This window comes from Manis pentadactyla, chromosome 4 (assembly GCF_030020395.1).
Source record: "Manis pentadactyla isolate mManPen7 chromosome 4, mManPen7.hap1, whole genome shotgun sequence".
Taxonomy (NCBI): Eukaryota; Metazoa; Chordata; class Mammalia; order Pholidota; family Manidae; genus Manis; species Manis pentadactyla.
Genome location: NC_080022.1, coordinates 164,753,659 through 164,773,043, shown reverse-complemented (window position 1 = coordinate 164,773,043; position 19,385 = coordinate 164,753,659). Strand labels below are relative to the sequence as shown.

The following is a 19,385-nucleotide window of genomic DNA, read 5'->3' as shown; positions in this document are numbered from 1 at the left end:
AGTTAAAAATTTGAGAAAAACCAAGTAAACGGGGACTTCTAAGACAGACTGGATGGAGTACCTGAGAATCCTTGGTAGGTTCTGCGTCAGAGCTGGCACACCGGTAGAAATAGAAAAGTGCACAAGCAGCAAAACAGAGAGAGATACTAAGATAGCAGAATTAATGACCACCGCCCCGCCAACAAAGCCAAACACAAACAGCAGCATGCATCCAGGACTCATGGCGCTGTGCTGGCATGGTGAAACGCCCGAACCAGGAGGCCTACACGGGGGCCAAAGGGGTATCTTTGTAGTGAGGATCTGTCATTCAGCTGCTGCCACAAAAACAATGCCATCAGCAGCAGCTTTCCACTCCATCCTGCAGCAGCTCTGAAGCGATGACGTCATCCCGCTCTCCGCACCTCAAAACCACAGAGCTGCTGCTCCTAGCATTTATGCAGCAACCAGAGCCACAGCCAGCCTATTAACTCTTTTCCTCTCCACTGAGAGTCCTGGCTTAGCTCATTGGCTACAATGCTTAGAGATCTACATAATTTATTCACACTCCTACATCAAAGAGAACTCTAGCTAACCCTTTCAAACACGCCGGTCGGTAATCAAAAGAAATTTAAACCAATTATACAGGAGAAATGAATAATGTCCAGCAATCCTACAAACTAGAAAAATTTAAACCTAGTATAATAATCTCCAAGAAGTGTTAGAAAACAATCAAAATACCTCGATATGCTGCTTATATGGCATAGCTCACCATTTACCTTTTCAACAGTGAAAGCTGTTTTTCTGTGCTTTTCTCTCCTACAGCATTCCAACCACAGTAGAGCTTTTTGAATCAGTCTAACTATTGTTCCAGGATTAAAGAATAGAGAGAAACAGAAACAGACAATTTATTTCAGTTTTTCTCAAGGCAAAATGTATAACAAAGCTTACCTAATTCTACTATGAGCTGTGGACTCTAGTTGATCACCCCCTGAGAGCTGATGAAGTTTTGTTCTTTCTAAGTGTTCCATATAATTATGGATCATCTATTTTGAAGAAAGAAAAAAAATACACAAAATTTTAAGGCTAATACCTGGAATAAAAAAAGCAATAGTGCTTTAGTAAGGAAAATGTTTTTATATAGATTTCTTACTTATCAGACTACCCATAGTTCTATGTAGAAGAATTATTAAGGATGAAAAAAAATTTTAACGGCAAAGAAATATGAAAATAAGTTTAAAAAGGACACTGGTGCCCACAAAAGTAGCCAACATGTTGTTCAGCTTAACAGAAAACTCTTTCTTTTACAGTATGTGATAAAACTAAGTGATAGAATTTTGACATAAGTAACACAAATTAGGGTATAGACAGTGGGAAGGAAGTGATAAGAGACTATTGGTTAAAAATAATAGCAGGCATCTGAGAAATCCATTCACTAAGATGGGAAATAACTGAGAAATTCACATGAAACAAGAATAAACCATACCCTTATGTGGTGATCTTTTCCATTTTGCAAAGGATTCAGAGTAAAGATCACAATGTAACTAAGTAATTTAATGAAATACCAACATGTTCCTTTTGTAAGAGATTTAGTTGGAAGAATGCTAAAATATTTTCTCCTTTGACTACTACTAATTTATTGGTCTCATTACTTAATATAATCATCTATAGCAATAGCAGCAAATTAAATGAAAAACCAGAGCACTCTGAGTGTTGGATAACAAACCATATGATATACAAGCTGAATATGATACACAAACTTCAAGAACATTAAGTATAAAAACAGCCAAGAAATTCTTAAGTCCTGTTTGACTCTTGATAGCTCCACTTTCAAGAAGCCTAAATTTGGCATTAAAACATGTAAAATGCAACACATTTCAATCATGAAATCAAAAAGCCTTTGCTAGATACTAACATGATACAAATTAAGAATAAAATGAATTTTTAAAATAAGAAAAGTTATGTTAGCAATTTTTAAAAATGTAAATATTAAGAGTAGGCAAGAAAAGACTGGTGTCTTTCTTAAGAATAGTCCTTGAATTCTTAAAACTGTAGTATGGAATAGCTTTGGAACTTTTTAATCTTTAGCTGTATTAAGATGGGTTTCAATCTCAATATAACTTTATGCATTGTAGCATATTAAAAGAGTAACTGCTGAAAGAAACAAAATTCTAAATTAAAAAATTTTTAAGCATGCTTTTGTTGTGAAAATTTTACTTGTTAGGCATATACAAAAATTAAGAAATACATAAATCAACTTCAAAGTGTTATTCACTTCAAATAAACACAAAGCTGAACTCTGATGGAAGAGTTAAGACAAGTAATTCTATCAAATCAAACATTATAAAAGTATTAATCAGGCTATTCCTCAATTAAGACTAGTCCAAATAAGAAATTCATCAGGCAAATAAAAATGAATATAGAATTGCATAAATATGGTATATGAAAGCATTTTTAAAACTTTTACATTTATATATTTTTTATTTTAAATTTACAGATTTTCTCTTTACCATCATTTAAAGAATAGTTTTGCACTAATACAGTTTTTGTCTTTGTGTCAGCGATCAGAAATAATGAGCTGTTTTCTTGTATCAGGAAGAACTTTACGGAAAAATATTAAAATGAAACTAATTAATGTAACAGAGTCATGACTGGGCCAAAACAGACAGACATCAATTTAAATTTTCAAAAGGTTTTAGAAAACCTAACTTGACTTCTTATATATTGGTCATAAGAAATTGATAAGTTCGAATGGAAAAACTTGTCTCTTTAAGAATTCAGATGAATAGAAACATCATCGTCTAGATTGCTTTTAGTCTATTTATTCATATAGAAAAATAAAAAGAATTGTAAATAAAATGCCAAGTATCATTCTACCTCCAAATAGTCCATTCTACTGACTGATTGTTGTCTTAAATAAAAACGTTTTTAATTTAGAAAATAATGAATTCTAAACCTAATTCAAATGACTGATCCCAAGCAATATCAGATAAGGTATTCAGACATTCAAAATGGTTTATATAATGAAACTGGTTCCAGCCCAACTGAACTAGCATTTAATAGTAGAATTAACAAAATGTCAGCTAACATATTAAACACAAGTCAGCCAGTGCATTTAAAGCCATTGTTTCATTTAATCCTCATAACAGTATTATGATTTTAAACTCCAGATAAGGAGGTTAAAATAACTTGTCCAATTTGACCAGTGAGTTAATAATCAACTGTGTTCTAACTGCCATTAGCTAGTTGGCTTTGGGGGGAGAAGTCAGGTCTGTCTGACTCAGACATCTGAGCAATTAAGCATTATAGTACTCATGCTGTATCTGCCCTTTTGGTCAATTTTATAGACAGGCAAAAAGCTCATTGTCCTTTCTTCCTCACACCCACAAGGAAACCCCACACCCTAAAGTATTTCCTGACGTCTGAAAAAAAATATGCACTATATTCCTATTAATGCACAAAAAAGTAGAAAAATAAATTGTACATAAAAATCATAACTTTAATTACAGGGCTTCACAAATGTAGATCTGTTTATAAAAAAAAGAAGTGAGTGGGATCAGTGCTGCCAGATGGAAGAGAGGTAAGAGAGCAAATGAGACACAGGACATAAGTTTTAGATAATCTACTATTGGGTCTGCCAGCCCCATTCCTCCTCATTCTCAGAACTGCAATTCTCAATTTTCTCAGATATGACATTAATTCACACATACTCAGCAATCAGTTCAGCAACAAACAGGTGGAGTCATGAAGAAAGATCCCAAGTACACTGTCTGGAAAATCCCAACTCCCCTCCCACTTAGAGAAATCTTCACAGCAGAGGTTGACTGTAAGCTTTGGCTAAAACTGGAAAGCAAAGAAATAGTGAGGCTTTGGAAATAAGTGGCATGGATCCCTTTAACAGTGTTGACCTTAAATCTTTTCATATGCAGCTCAGAATCATACATCTATACTCACAAAGCCACTATTCTTGAAGTTGTTGAGATGCCATAAAGCAAATAAGCACAGAAAAATAACCTAAAAGCATTATTGAAAATTCAGGCAATGGAAGGAATCAGACAAGACCTAGGTTCAAATCTAGTCACCTTCTAGCACAGGATTTGGGACAAATCACTCCATATTCTCTTTCTAAATTTTAATCTGTAAGATGGGGATGGATGATAAGAGTTTGGTCAGAGGATGAAATGAAAATGCATTTAATTTTGGACTTGATTAGAGAATAGTTACATTACTAAAAGAGCAATAGATTTCCCTTTAGCAGCAATCAATGTGTTTGATAGATGTGCTTTTTAAACAACTTTTCTGCGTGCCTGTAAAAAAGGTTACCTTATTTGGAAGTAATAGTGAAAAGATTAAGGTTAAATCCTTCGGACTTCCTTCCTTTGATGATTTCCAGAATTTACCTTTAAAGGACATCAAGTTCTTTAGCACTGGACAGCTATTTATAATTACTAATTGAATGGCATTTCTAGCACAGATGTGTACACACAGAAAAATGTGGGCTACAGTAGAACAAACCCATTTTTTAAAGTGGTTATATCTGTGTTACATAAACCTTCTTAAGGACAGAGCAAAATAAAGGGAGCCTATCAGGACAGAGGACAGAAGCTGCTTATGACTGAGGGAGGGGATCCCATGAGAGAGCTGTTGTGTTCCATGAAGAAATCTGCCTTGGTTACTGGACAGGCCCAGCTCTCTGACTTTGTTATTTAAGATCTTTTTTCTTCCCAGGCTGTCTTTCTCTGAAGAAATAAAAATAGAAAAATTATCATCTTTTCATTTGAAATTAAGATGTCAAGTTGTTTTTCCTATAGGAACACACCTTCTCTTTTACTAAACAAATATACAAGGAAAATATGAAATTTCACTTTATGGTGACTTTTAAAGAATGCATGTATTTTATACATACCTCAATTTAACAATTCTCAATTAGTATAAAGGTTAGGACTTCAATGAAAAAACAAAATGATTATTCATCACTATCAATTATTCATAGCACATAAAAATATTCCCCCAAATATATTTATCAGCATTGATAAGCACTACCAATACAGAGCACAGTTCAGGTCCTGAAATGAATGGTGTAAAAAGAACCAACAATAGGCCTTTTAGTAATCAATTGTTTTTTATGTCTTAATATCCACCAAATGCCATCTTATTAAAATGTGGAAGGTTGCTGTTTAAGCTGTTCCAGTCTTTGCAGAGTGCTGCGGTTCCAGTGCTCCATGGCCAATTTTTCCCCTTTACATTTCATGCTTCATGCGTGACTATGTAAGCTCAGATGGCAATAATTAAGCCTCATGTCAGGAAGAAATTCTAACCTCTCCCCACAAAAGTATTAAGTACATTATTCCAAAGCAAATGAAACTGAGTTCAGTGGAGTTTTATCTTCTTTAAAAGACAACATTAAGGTCTCCACCAGAGGCAATGTAAGACATCATGCCAACTAGTGAAAGGAAGAGAGAAGCTGAAGACGGAAACATTTGTATCATGGGAGAGATCCGGCTGAAAAAGCGGAAAAAATGAATTTTTTTTCATGTGCAAAATAGTGCGTGAGTCTATGAACATTCTGTTTACTGAAGTATGTGTACCCCAGACTGACCATAATGCACAAAAACAATTTTCACATTAAGGAGACAGAAACAAAGGCAGCATATGAATGGCTGAGAGTCATAAAAAGGAGGCTAAAAAATCCCACAAGTACATTTTCTAATTTGCTTTGGAAACATTATGTGCTAGAGCTGTTAATTTAAAATACTGACATTTCATGCAGAAACGTATTTTAGAGTCATTTTGATGTAATATGTTGCAATTTGTGTTTGTTATTTGTTATGAGCTTAATGCAAATAAATCCTTCACACTGGATTGTAGTCTTACCAATCCATCATTTCTCAACTAGTAACAAAATATAAATTAAATTCTGTCATATTAGCATCATAGATATTTTTTATTATGCATGTGAGTTTTAACTTAGCCAGCCAAAGAAACAACTATTGGAACTGCCTTAATAATTACATTACTCTGTGGCACACTAATTCACCACATGAAAAGCTAATTCCAGATAAAACACAACAGAAGTCAACATTTGATAACTAGATGAAAGCTACATGAAATTTAATGTTTTCTGGACATAAACCCCCAAAATTATACTAGATGATTTTCAAAGAAAAATTAAGACACAATTTCTAAGGTTAATTTGTCTTAGTGTTAGCATGGTAAGAATAACCCAGAAACCCACCTCAGTGTGTCTTTGATGTAATGCATTATATTCCTTCTTCAATTCTGCTTCTCTTTCTTCAAGTCTGCTAACTGAAATTAAGATACATATACTTAATCAAAATAAAATATAAAAGAAATTTACTTAAAAATCCATCTTTAAAACTTGAATGGGTTATCCATAATCTTTAGCAACTTTAGGATTCAGTGTTCCATTTCAAATTATTTGAAAGCTAGTAACCTCACTTCATCATCCTTTATAAACTTTCAGAGGGGGATAAACTGGATTTAAAAAAACAACTACCCATCAGATTGCTTCTAATATGCATGTTTCACAGGTCATACCCCTATATAGGTTTTTAACATGATATAGAAGTTTCTTTCAGAAACACTTTAAAATTCACCTCTATTCTATAAATCACAGAAACTTTATCCTGGGCTTAGGCTCAAATCACTGATTTCTATAGCTCTTTTTCATTTCTGAGCAGTATGTGAAAGTCAGTCCCATTGTTTAAAAGTACTTTTTTTGCTTCAGGTCTTATTTTCAGGGACTCATCTTCTTTTATTTGGCTCCCTCTGCTGATGGGAGTTTGTGAGTGGCACTGATTTGGGACAGTGCTCATAGTACAACTTCACATACTATATACATAAATTTATGTATATATATAAATTTTAGATCCTGAGATACAGAATGTCAGGACCAGATTTTAGAGGAGAGATTCTGAGAGAATGTGGAGTCCAGGCAGAACCCCTAAGAAATTCACAATCACCGTATTCAAGATAGGTGGTGATGAGTGTACTCCGGACTGCTAGCACAGAAAGGGGAACACAAGGCCCTGCTGGTGGTGAGGCGGAGGAGACACCGGCCAGTATGGAGGAGCCCACACTGGCCAAGGAGCCATGAGACAATCTGGCGGGGAAAAACAAAGCTGGTGCTAGAGGAGCTTGTCAAGATACTCATTTAGGTCTGCTTGAAAGCCTTAGATTAGGTGGAAATGTTCTTTTGATGTAAGGACTAGCTAGCTGCAAACATGAAAGGCTGTTTTAAGTTCCAGCTTGTGGCTATGGCAGATGGCTATAGAAGTGACTACTATGAACTATCAAAGCACAAATACGAATGTTTTCAAATGTCCAAATACCAAACAACACGTAACTTGTGCTATTCAGTAAATTCGTCTTTGGTTTGTGTAGCTTTACTGGGCACACTTGAATATCTTGAAAATATGTCATTAATTAGGAGTTAATGTAGTTCTGTGACTGAAAGCAATAATAAGCAAAGTTGTAATGCAGATGTGTTGTGACAACATACCAGATAATGAAACCATAATTTTTAGTGGCACTTCTCTTATTTTTATTTAAAAACAGGAAATCAGGAAAATTATAGATATTTAGTAATAATTTCAAAACAAACATTTTCTACTACTTCTTGTCAACTAAAGAGATCCAAAAGCTTAATCCTGACACTACTGGGTAAACCTTATCTACTTCTAATTGCTAATCTGTGTAAATCAAGATTTTCTTGTTATTATGTAATCAAAACAAAAAATTGGAGATGGAGGCTAAACTAAAATCCAGTCATCCATAACTCTCAATTTCAAATTTGTGCTCAACAGCAGAGCCTCTCTGTTCTCATCAGGTAACTTATATGCATTCATAAAATTAGTATCACCATCACTACCACTAATAGAGGCTAACACTATGTAGTACTTGTTATGTACCATGTACTGTCCTACATACTTTACATAAACTTATTTGAGCCCGACAATAACCTTATGATGAAAACATTATTATTCATTTTAGATATGAAGAAATTGAAGCAAATAGGAGCTAAGCACCTTGCCCAAAGTCACACAGCAAATGGCAAAACTAGGAATCCTAATGGAGGAATCTAGGTAAAAAATCTGTTTTTAATTATCATGCTGTCTCCATTCTCAAGAAAGACTTTTAATCTGTATATTGGATTTTATATATTATTTATATATTGGAGGCTACTTTAAAATTTCACTTGGGGGAAAAAAGTGGACAGTGCACCTTTTTGCTTCAAAAAGCCCCTCTCTCTTCTTATGGAAAGAACCTAGTCACAAAGATTTTCACTCAAAGGTATCAAACTGCCAAGTAAAATACGTACCCAACTTTATTAATTACCAGGCAAACAAATATTAAAACCAAAGACACAACACCACTGCATACCTGTTGGAATAGCCAAAATGAAAAACACAATATACCAAGTGCTGGTAAGGATGTAGAGCAAGTAGAATTCTCACATGCTGCTGAGAGTATAAACTGGTATACTTGCTTTGAAAACTGTGGCAAGATTTAATAAAGCTGAATAGTTGCCAGCCATGACAAAATGAGTCCATTGCTAGGAAATGCATATACATGTCTGCCAAAAGGCATTTAAAACAATAGCCAAAGCAGCGCTACTTGTAATAATCTAAACCTGGAAACAATCCAAATGTACATCAACATACTGGTATAGAATATTCAACATACTGGTATAGTACTAACAATGAGAATGAATAAATTATTGCTTTACACACTTCATGGACAAATCTCACACAAAGAATACTGAGGGAGAGAAGCAGAAACATACGAAGTTCAAAAGATGCACAGAATTAATCTAAAGCTATCTAAAGTGTTGGAGGTCAGAACAGTGGCTGCCTTCCAAAGGAGTTGGTGACCTGGTGCAGCCCCACTCACCCAGTCCAAACACAGTTTGTACCTTACTCTCATAGGCACTTTCTTGGCTTCAATACTCATTATTCTTTATGTTCTCCAGCAACTGCTATGAGTTCAACATCTGGCAAAGGATTTAAACAGACTATTCAGGACCATAAATTTTACAGGAAAATGAACAAAAAGGTTTCCAGATTGGGGAATTACAAGAGGAGAAGGAAAAAAGATGGACATTATGGGAGGATAAATTAGAGTTACTGTTTTGACGGTCATATTAGTGACATCAAAATAAGCAATGTGTGTATACTTTGACCCAGTATTACTATTCTTATTTATCCTACAGAAACACATCAGTGCCCAAAGAAGTGAAAATGCATGTTCTATGCAATATGTCTTATAGTAACCACCCGCAAATTTAGCATCAGGTGGTTGGTGAAGTGAACTGTGACACTCATACAATGGATAACAATGCAGTGGCTTTGCTACTTCCAATTTATGTTATCTCTGGTATATTAATCTCTCTGGACTTCAATTTCCTTATTTATAATTGAGGAATAATGACAGTATATCAGAGCCAATACTAGAATTAAGTGAGTTATTATCTGTAAAGGGCATAGAACAGTGCCTGGCACAGGCGTTTTTTTTTAATACATTAAAGGTATGACTCAAAGGAATAAAGTATATTTTCTGTAGCAAAATGGGATGGTGCCTAGAACTGAATGGGAGGATATTGACTATATAGTGCTGTATCTGAAAATAAAAAATACAACACAATGTGCAGTATGATGCCACTATGATATCTACACAGCCAAATCTAAATTGATTGTCTCTCTCAAACCTGCTCTTTCCCATAAATCTTCTTTGCTTGGGCAAAACTCGTTCAGGAATCCTTTGGCTCTTCTTGTCTCCTCAGATTGCATATCCAATCTAACAGCAAGTTCTGTTTTTCTTTCAAAATAAATCTAGAATCTGAACTTTTTCCTGCCTCCATGACTCCCACCTTAGCCTAAGACATCTTTTGCCTGGATTATCACAATTACATCCTATGTCTCTACTCTAGCCTTCACTTCCCAGTATGCTCAAAATAGTAGCCTGGGTGGAGTCAGATCTGACTGCTCAAAACCGCTCAATGATTTCCTGTTACATTAAAAAAAAAAAAAGGCAAAGAAAGGAAGAAAAAAAAAGAAATACTTATGGTCTACAAGATACTTTAGGAACTATTATGACAAGCCACACCACCATTTGTTTCCATGGAGAACTCTTGTCTCCTGACCCCCAACTGTCCCCAAATTCATATGTTGAACCCCTAACCCTCAATGTGACAATATTTGGAGATGGGGACTTTAAGGAAGTAATTAAGGTTAAATGAGGCCAAAAGGGGAAGTCCTAATCCAATCCGACTGGTGTTCCTATTAGACGAGGAAGACACCAGAGCTTTCTCCCCACACATGCAGAGAAAAGGCCATGTGAGGACAGAAAGAAGGCAGCCACCTGCAAACCAAGCAGAGAGGTCTCAGAAGAACCCCAACTTGCCAGCACCTTGATCTTGGATTTCCAGCCTCCAGAACTGTGAGAAAATAAATTTCTCACAGTTATTTTAAGCCACCCAATCTGTGGTATTTTGTTATGGCAGCCCTACGCAGACTAATGCAGGAACAAAGTATCACTAAGTTAACCTTGGAGAGAAGCTTTTACACAAGATGTTTATCAAGTGACTTGGACAGACTGGGCTTGTAGCTTACTTACAGAAACAGGTCCTGACTGATTTTCTGACAGTTTGCTAATCAATGCTGGTTTGTGTAGTTTTGTGGTAAAGTACTATACTTAATAGCAAGATTGTGGGGAAGGAAACATAAAGCCCTAATACACCACTGATTGCCACAGATTTCCTGTATTTACCTAAATGAACATGACCTATTGCTCAGATTGGCTTGGTTTCATCTACAGAAATTTCTTCAAGTTCAATTATTCATTTTGTTCCCCTTAAGCATTTTGGATTATCCTTCCCTATAAATTCCTTAAGCATCCATTCCCAGCTGTCGAACCCACTAGACTTTCTGCTTGACTTCCATTTGACATCATATTCTTACTTTTACTTAAAAAATAACATTTGAAGAGGGGCGGAAGATGGCGGCGTGAGTAGAGCAGCGGAAATCTCCTCCCAAAACAACATATATCTATGAAAATATAACAAAGACAACCCTTCCTAGAATAAAGACCAGAGGACACAGGACAATATCCAGACCACATCCGCACCTGAGAGAACCCAGCGCCTCGCGAAGGGGGTAAGATACAAGCCCCGGCCCCGCGGGAGCCGAGCGCCCCTCCCCCCCAGCTCCCGGAGGGAGAAGAGCAGGCAGAGCGGGAGGGAGACGGAGCCCAGGGCTGCCGAACACCCAGCCCCAGCCATCCGGGCCAGAGTGCAGGGCCCTCGATACTGGGAAAACAGGGCAGCAAGAACAGTGAGCAGGCACTGAAGGCAACATAGGACATAAGAAAAGCGCGCGACCATTTTTTTTTTTTTTTTTTTGCTTTTTTGCTGCTTTGTTTTGGCGAGCGCTTTTTGGAAGTCTTAAAGGGACAGGGACCCCAATATTAGGGAAACAGGGCAGAAAGACCGGTGAGCAGAGGCCTGAAGCTGGCACCGGAGAATAAAGAAAAACGAACGACCACCTTTTTTTTTTTTAATTAAAATTTTTTCTTTTTTTTTTAATTAAAAAAAATTTTTTTCTTGTTTTTTTTGTGGTCGTTGTTTTGTTTTGGCGGGTGCTTTTTGGAAGTCTTAAAGGGGCAGGGCGGGTCACTTAATCCAGAGGTAGGGAATCCGGGATCTCTGGGCACCCTAACCCCTGGGCTGCAGGGAGCAGGGAGGCCCCTTACGGAGATAAATAGCCTCCCAGCAGCTCCTGCTCCAACGCGACTCCACCATCTTGGAGTAGCTGCCCGAGCCAGGCCACGCCCACAGCAACAGCGGAGATTAACTCCATAGCAGCCGGGCAGGAAGCAGAAACGCTGTCTGCGCGCAGCTGCGCAGCACAAGCCACTAGAGGCCGCTGTTCTCCCAAGAGAGGAGGGCCACAAACCAACAAGAAAGGAAGTCCTTCCAGCCGTCACTCGTCCCAGTTCTGCAGACTATTCCTATCACCATGAAAAGGCAAAGCTACAGGCAGACAAAGATCACAGAGACAACACCAGAGAAGGAGACAGACCTAACCAGTCTTCCTGACAAAGAATTCAAAATAAGAATCATAAACATGCTGACAGAGATGCAGAGAAATACACAAGAAAAATGGGATGAAGTCCGGAAAGAGATCACAGATGCCAGAAAGGAGATCGCAGAAATGAAACAAACTCTGGAAGGGTTTATAAGCAGAATGGATAGAATGCAAGAGGCCATTGATGGAATTGAAATCAGAGAACAGGAACGCATAGAAGCTGACATAGAGAGAGACAAAAGGATCTCCAGGAATGAAACAATATTAAGAGAACTGTGTGACCAATCTAAAAGGAGCAATATCCGTATTATAGGGGTCCCAGAAGAAGAAGAGAGAGGCAAAGAGATGGAAAGTATCTTAGAAGAAATAATTGCTGAAAACTTCCCCACACTGGGGGAGGAAGTAATCAAACAGACCACGGAAATACACAGAACCCCCAACAGAAAGGATCCAAGAAGGGCAACACCAAGACACATAATAATTAAAATGGCAAAGATCAAGGACAAGGAAAGAGTGTTAAAGGCAGCTAGAGAGAAAAAGGTCACCTATAAAGGGAAACCCATCAGGCTAACGTCAGATTTCTCAACAGAAACCCTACAGGCCAGAAGAGAATGGCATGATATATTTAATACAATGAAACAGAAGGGCCTTGAACCAAGGATACTGTATCCAGCACGACTATCATTCAAATATGACGGTGGGATTAAACAATTCCCAGACAAACAAAAGCTGAGGGAATTTGCTTTCCACAAACCACCTCTACAGAACATCTTACAGGGACTGCTCTAGATGGGAGCACTCCTAGAAAGAGCAACACAAAACACCCAACATATGAAGAATCGAGGAGGAGGAACAAGAAGGGAGAGAAGAAAAGAATCTCCAGACAGTGTATATAACAGCTCAATAAGCGAGCTAAGTTAGGCAGTAAGATACTAAAGAGGCTAACCTTGAACCTTTGGTAACCACGAATTTAAAGCCTGCAATGGCAATAAGTACATATCTTTCAATAGTCACCCTAAATGTTAATGGGTTGAATGCACCAATCAAAAGACACAGAGTAACAGAATGGATAAAAAAGCAAGACCCATCTATATGCTGCTTACAAGAAACTCACCTCAAACCCAAAGACATGTACAGACTAAAAGTCAAGGGATGGAAAAACATATTTCAAGCAAACAACAGTGAGAAGAAAGCAGGGGTTGCAGTACTAATATCAGACAAAATAGACTTCAAAACAAAGAAAGTAACAAGAGATAAAGAAGGACACTACATAATGATAAAGGGCTCAGTCAAACAAGAGGATATAACCATTCTAAATATATATGCACCCAACACAGGAGCACCAGCATATGTGAAACAAATACTAACAGAACTAAAGGGGGATATAGACTGCAATGCATTCATTCTAGGAGACTTCAACACACCACTCACCCCAAAGGATAGATCCACTGGGCAGAAAATAAGTAAGGACACGGAAGCACTGAACAACACAGTAGAGCAGATGGACCTAATAGACATCTATAGAACTCTACATCCAAAAGCAGCGGGATATACATTCTTCTCAAGTGCACATGGAACATTCTCCAGAATAGACCACATACTAGGCCACAAAAAGAGCCTCAGAAAATTCCAAAAGATTGAAATCCTACCAACCAACTTCTCAGACCACAAAGGCATAAAACTAGAAATAAACTGTACAAATAAAGCAAAGAGGCTCACAAACACATGGAGGCTTAACAACACGCTCCTAAATAATCAATGGATCAATGACCAAATCAAAATGGAGATCCAGCAATATATGGAAACAAATGACAACAACAACACTAAGCCCCAACTTCTGTGGGACACAGCAAAAGCAGTCTTAAGAGGAAAGTATATAGCAATCCAAGCATATTTAAAAAAGGAAGAGCAATCCCAAATGAATGGTCTAATGTCACAATTATCGAAATTGGAAAAAGAAGAACAGATGAGGCCTAAGGTCAGCAGAAGGAGGGACATAATAAAGATCAGAGAAGAAATAAATAAAATTGAGAAGAATAAAACAATAGCAAAAATCAATGAAACCAAGAGCTGGTTCTTCGAGAAAATAAACAAAATAGATAAGCCTCTAGCCAGACTTATTAAGAAGAAAAGAGAATCAACACAAATCAACAGTATCAGAAACGAGAAAGGAAAAATCACGACGGACCCCACGGAAATGCAAAGAATTATTGGAGAATACTATGAAAACCTATATGCTAACAAGCTGGGAAACCTAGGAGAAATGGACAACTTCCTAGAAAAATATAACCTTCCAAGATTGACCCAGGAAGAAACAGAAAATCTAAACAGACCAATTACCAGCAACGAAATTGAAGAGGTAATCAAAAAACTACCAAAGAACAAAACCCCCGGGCCAGATGGATTTACCTCGGAATTTTATCAGACATACAGGGAAGACATAATACCCATTCTCCTTAAAGTTTTCCAAAAAATAGAGGAGGAGGGGATACTCCCAAACTCATTCTATGAAGCTAACATCACCCTAATACCAAAACCAGGCAAAGACCCCACCAAAAAAGAAAACTACAGACCAATATCCCTGATGAACGTAGATGCAAAAATACTCAACAAAATATTAGCAAACCGAATTCAAAAATACATCAAAAGGATCATACACCATGACCAAGTGGGATTCATTCCAGGGATGCAAGGATGGTACAACATTCGAAAGTCCATCAACATCATCCACCACATCAACAAAAAGAAAGACAAAAACCACATGATCATCTCCATAGATGCTGAAAAAGCATTTGACAAAGTTCAACATCCATTCATGTTAAAAACTCTCAGCAAAATGGGAATAGAGGGCAAGTACCTCAACATAATAAAGGCCATTTATGATAAACCCACAGCCAACATTATATTGAACAGCGAGAAGCTGAAAGCACTTCCGCTGAGATCGGGAACTAGACAGGGATGCCCACTCTCTCCACTGTTATTTAACATAGTACTGGAGGTCCTAGCCACGGCAATCAGACAAAATAAAGAAATACAAAGAATCCAGATTGGTAAAGAAGAAGTTAAACTGTCACTATTTGCAGATGACATGATACTGTACATAAAAAACCCTAAAGACTCCACCCCAAAACTACTAGAACTGATATCGGAATACAGCAAAGTTGCAGGATACAAAATCAACACACAGAAATCTGTGGCTTTCCTATATACTAACAATGAACCAACAGAAAGAGAAATCAGGAAAACAACTCCATTCACAATTGCATCAAAAAAAATAAAATACCTAGGAATAAACCTAACCAAAGAAGTGAAAGACTTATACTCTGAAAACTACAAGTCACTCTTAAGAGAAATTAAAGGGGACACTAACAGATGGAAACTCATCCCATGCTCGTGGCTAGGAAGAATTAATATCGTTAAAATGGCCATCCTGCCCAAAGCAATATACAGATTTGATGCAATCCCTATGAAACTACCAGCAACATTCTTCAATGAACTGGAACAAACAATTCAAAAATTCATATGGAAACACCAAAGACCCCGAATAGCCAAAGCAATCCTGAGAAAGAAGAATAAAGTAGGGGGGATCTCACTCCCCAACTTCAAGCTCTACTATAAAGCCATAGTAATCAAGACAATTTGGTACTGGCACAAGAGCAGAGCCACAGACCAATGGAACAGACTAGAGAATCCAGACATTAACCCAGACATATATGGTCAATTAATATTTGATAAAGGAGCCATGGACATACAATGGCGAAATGACAGTCTCTTCAACAGGTGGTGCTGGCAAAACTGGACAGCTACATGTAGGAGAATGAAACTGGACCATTGTCTAACCCCATATACAAAAGTAAACTCAAAATGGATCAAAGACCTGAATGTAAGCCATGAAACCATTAAACTCTTGGAAGAAAACATAGGCGAAAACCTCTTAGACATAAACATGAGTGACCTCTTCTTGAACATATCTCCCCGGGCAAGGAAAACAACAGCAAAAATGAGTAAGTGGGACTATATTAAGCTGAAAAGCTTCTGTACAGCAAAAGACACCATCAATAGAACAAGAAGGATCCCTACAGTATGGGAGAATATATTTGAAAATGACACATCCGATAAAGGCTTGACGTCCAGAATATATAAGGAGCTCTCACGCCTCAACAAACAAAAAACAAATAACCCAATTAAAAAATGGGCAGAGGAACTGAACAGACAGTTCTCCAAAAAAGAAATACAGATGGCCAACAGACACATGAAAAGATGCTCCACATCGCTAATTATCAGAGAAATGCAAATTAAAACTACAATGAGGTATCACCTCACACCAGTAAGGATGGCTGCCATCCAAAAGACAAACAACAACAAATGTTGGCGAGGCTGTGGAGAAAGGGGAACCCTCCTACACTGCTGGTGGGAATGTAAGTTAGTTCAACCATTGTGGAAAGCAGTATGGAGATACATCAAAATGCTCAAAACAGACTTACCATTTGACCCAGGAATTCCACTCCTAGGAATTTACCCTAAGAATGCAGCAATCAAGTTTGAGAAAGACAGATGCACCCCTATGTTTATTGCAGCACTATTTACAATAGCCAAGAATTGGAAGCAACCTAAATGTCCATCAATAGATGAATGGATAAAGAAGATGTGGTACATATACACAATGGAATACTACTCAGCTATAAGAAAAGGGCAAATCCAATCATTTGCAGCAACATGGATGGAGCTGGAGGGTATTATGCTCAGTGAAACAAGCCAAGCGGAGAAAGAGAAATACCAAATGATTTCACTTATCTGTGGAATATAAGAACAAAGGAAAAACTGAAGGAACAAAACAGCAGCAGAATCACAGAACTCAAGAATGGACTAACAGGTACCAAAGGGAAAGGGACTGGGGAGGATGGGTGGGTAGGGAGGGATAAGGGGGGGAGAAGTAGGGGGGTATTAAGATTAACATGCATGGGGGGGTAGGAGAAAAGGGAGGGCTGTACAACACAGAGAAGGCAAGTAGTGATTCTACAACATTTTGCTATGCTGATGGACAGTGACTGTAAAGGGGTTTATAGGGGAGACCTGGTATAGGGGAGAGTCTAGTAAACATAATATTCGTCATGTAAGTGTAGATTAGTGATAGCAAAAAAAAAAAAAAAAAAAAAAAAAAAAGGGCAGTTCCTGTGTGGTAACCTCCGGCGAGTTCTACACAAGGGTATGGAGGGCACGTAAAGGTGTGGGCGGGGGGTCTGTTTGTGTTTGTGCAGGGGATCAAAGCCTAGTTGGGCTGCCCCGAAGGTGAACTGGGATACGATGTGAGAAAGAACTTCCAACATCTGCGCTCTCTGGAGGACTCATGCCAGAGGATGATCATCAAAAGACCCCAACAGGGATCCACGCACTGCTGCAGCTGTGGATGCGCTCATCCCGCCAGTTCCTGGACTTGCCATGGGAATGAGGAAGGAGATGTCTAGGCTGGCCTGTCCATACAGTAAAACAACAAAATTGGACTGGATCTATACTGTTGGAACTCAACCAAGAATTTGGAGAGGTGCAAATTGTAGCGCTCCGAAGTCTTACAACTACAAACTATTTATTGTTAAAAGAACATATGGCATGTGAACAGTCCCCAGGAATGGGTTGTTTTGATTTGTCTGGTTTCTCTCAGACTGTTCAAGTTCAGTTGGACAATATCCACCATATCATAGATAAGTTTTCACAAATGCCTAGGGTGCCTGGCTGGTTTTCTTGGTTTCACTGCAGATGGCTGGTAATTGCAGATATGCTTTGGTTATGTAACTATACTCCTATTATGTTAATGTGTGTGTGCAATTTAAGTGGTAGCTTGAGACCTATGCATGCTGAAGTTACTCTACAAGAAGATATATCAAAGAAATAGTCAATCTTCCCATGTTTTCTTCCGCCTGCTGCTTCTGTAGCTTTTCTTCTTCCTTCCTAATTACAACCCTTAAATAGAGTTCGTGCCTCATATCAAACTTGCCGAGTATCATGGTTCTTCCAAGTGGTGAAGATACCTCGGGACAAATGCTGGGCATAGAAGCCACAGGGCATAAATATGCAAAGAAGTAAAAAGCTAACTTTTTCAAACAATAAGGCTTTTCTCTCACTTACCAACTTCACATTTCCCTGTATGGCCCCGGAAGATGACTGGTTAGCCAGAGACGGGTAAGATTCCTCAAGGGAGGAACAACCTAAGACAGGCACAGTCGCAGGGGGGCCATCAGGTGAGAAATTGGGGATCAACAGAGGTGAGGCTTAGAACCTCACCCCCCCGTTCTGAGAGAAATCTTCTGCATACGTGGATGTTTTATTGCCCTGGTCTGGCTTGGATTAACACATAGTCTACAGGCACACACCTGATCATCTACATGTGCTCTCTTACAACACTAAACTATGTTTTCTACCTTTATCTTGTATCTACCTACCATTTCAGCATTTTATTAAAAATAATAATAAAGAGAAAAATGTGGTATCCACATATAAATCAAGTATAAAAACCAAATGAGTATTCATATTTGAACTGACTGTTTATAGTTCATAATGCATGAGCAAAACCGAAAGTTTCTGTGATGACTGCCCTTGTACTGTTCACTATGTAACTTATTCATTATGTAAGAATTTGTTCTACATGTAAAAACTTGTTTGTTATGCCTCAGAAGATTGGAGACTGACAAAAATTAGGCTTGGGGTGGAATAATGATTGTGCATTGAGCATTGACTCCCCTATACAGAATTTTATTGTCGTTAACAACCATTTGATCAATAAATATGATAGATGCCCTCACAAAACAAAAAACAAAAAACAAAAAACAAAAAAAAAAAAAGACAGACTTCCAATGGTAAAATAAATTAGTAACCAGGATGTAATGTATAGCATAAGGAATATAGTCAAGATATTGTAACAGCTTGGTAGGGTGATAGCTGGAACCTAGAATTATGTATATAAATGTTCTACCACTGTGTTGTACACTTGAAACTCATGTAATGTAATACTGTGTGTCAACTACCCTTCAATAAAAAATAATTATTAAAAAAAAAAAATAAATAAATAAATAAATAACATTTGCTAAACCAGCAACCTATTCTCTAACCACCTCTTTCAAAATACACTTACTGATCTCATAGAAATGATCTGTATCTGTTTTCTCTAGCAAGCATATATCACACAAAAAAGAGCATTTAGCATATGCAAACTACATATGGTTATAAATGTCCTGCCCCTGTATCCTATTATTATTTTTAATACTTTTTTTAAAGCAGTCCTAGGTTCACAGCAAAACTGCATATAAAGTA

The 19,385-nt window shown here is 37.6% G+C and overlaps 2 protein-coding genes across 5 annotated transcripts in view; one reads left to right on the top strand and one right to left on the bottom strand.

Annotated features, from left to right (window-relative positions):
* LOC118909354 (nucleoside diphosphate kinase B) overlaps positions 1-19,385 on the top strand; it is a 181,318-nt gene that overhangs the window by 74,083 nt on the left and 87,850 nt on the right. The window lies entirely within an intron of this gene.
* SPAG9 (sperm associated antigen 9) overlaps positions 1-19,385 on the bottom strand; it is a 164,816-nt gene that overhangs the window by 88,385 nt on the left and 57,046 nt on the right. For 2 of the 4 annotated variants that reach the window (XM_036879567.2, XM_036879570.2), the window contains exons 3-4: positions 6,212-6,282; positions 928-1,022 (exon numbers count right to left, since the gene is read on the bottom strand). In XM_036879567.2, the coding sequence (XP_036735462.2) occupies positions 928-1,022; positions 6,212-6,282 (166 nt within the window). Of the gene's footprint in view, positions 1-61; positions 673-927; positions 1,023-6,211; positions 6,283-19,385 lie in introns of those variants that run through there. The other 2 variants (XM_036879572.2, XM_036879575.2) reach the window with 2 other exon arrangements.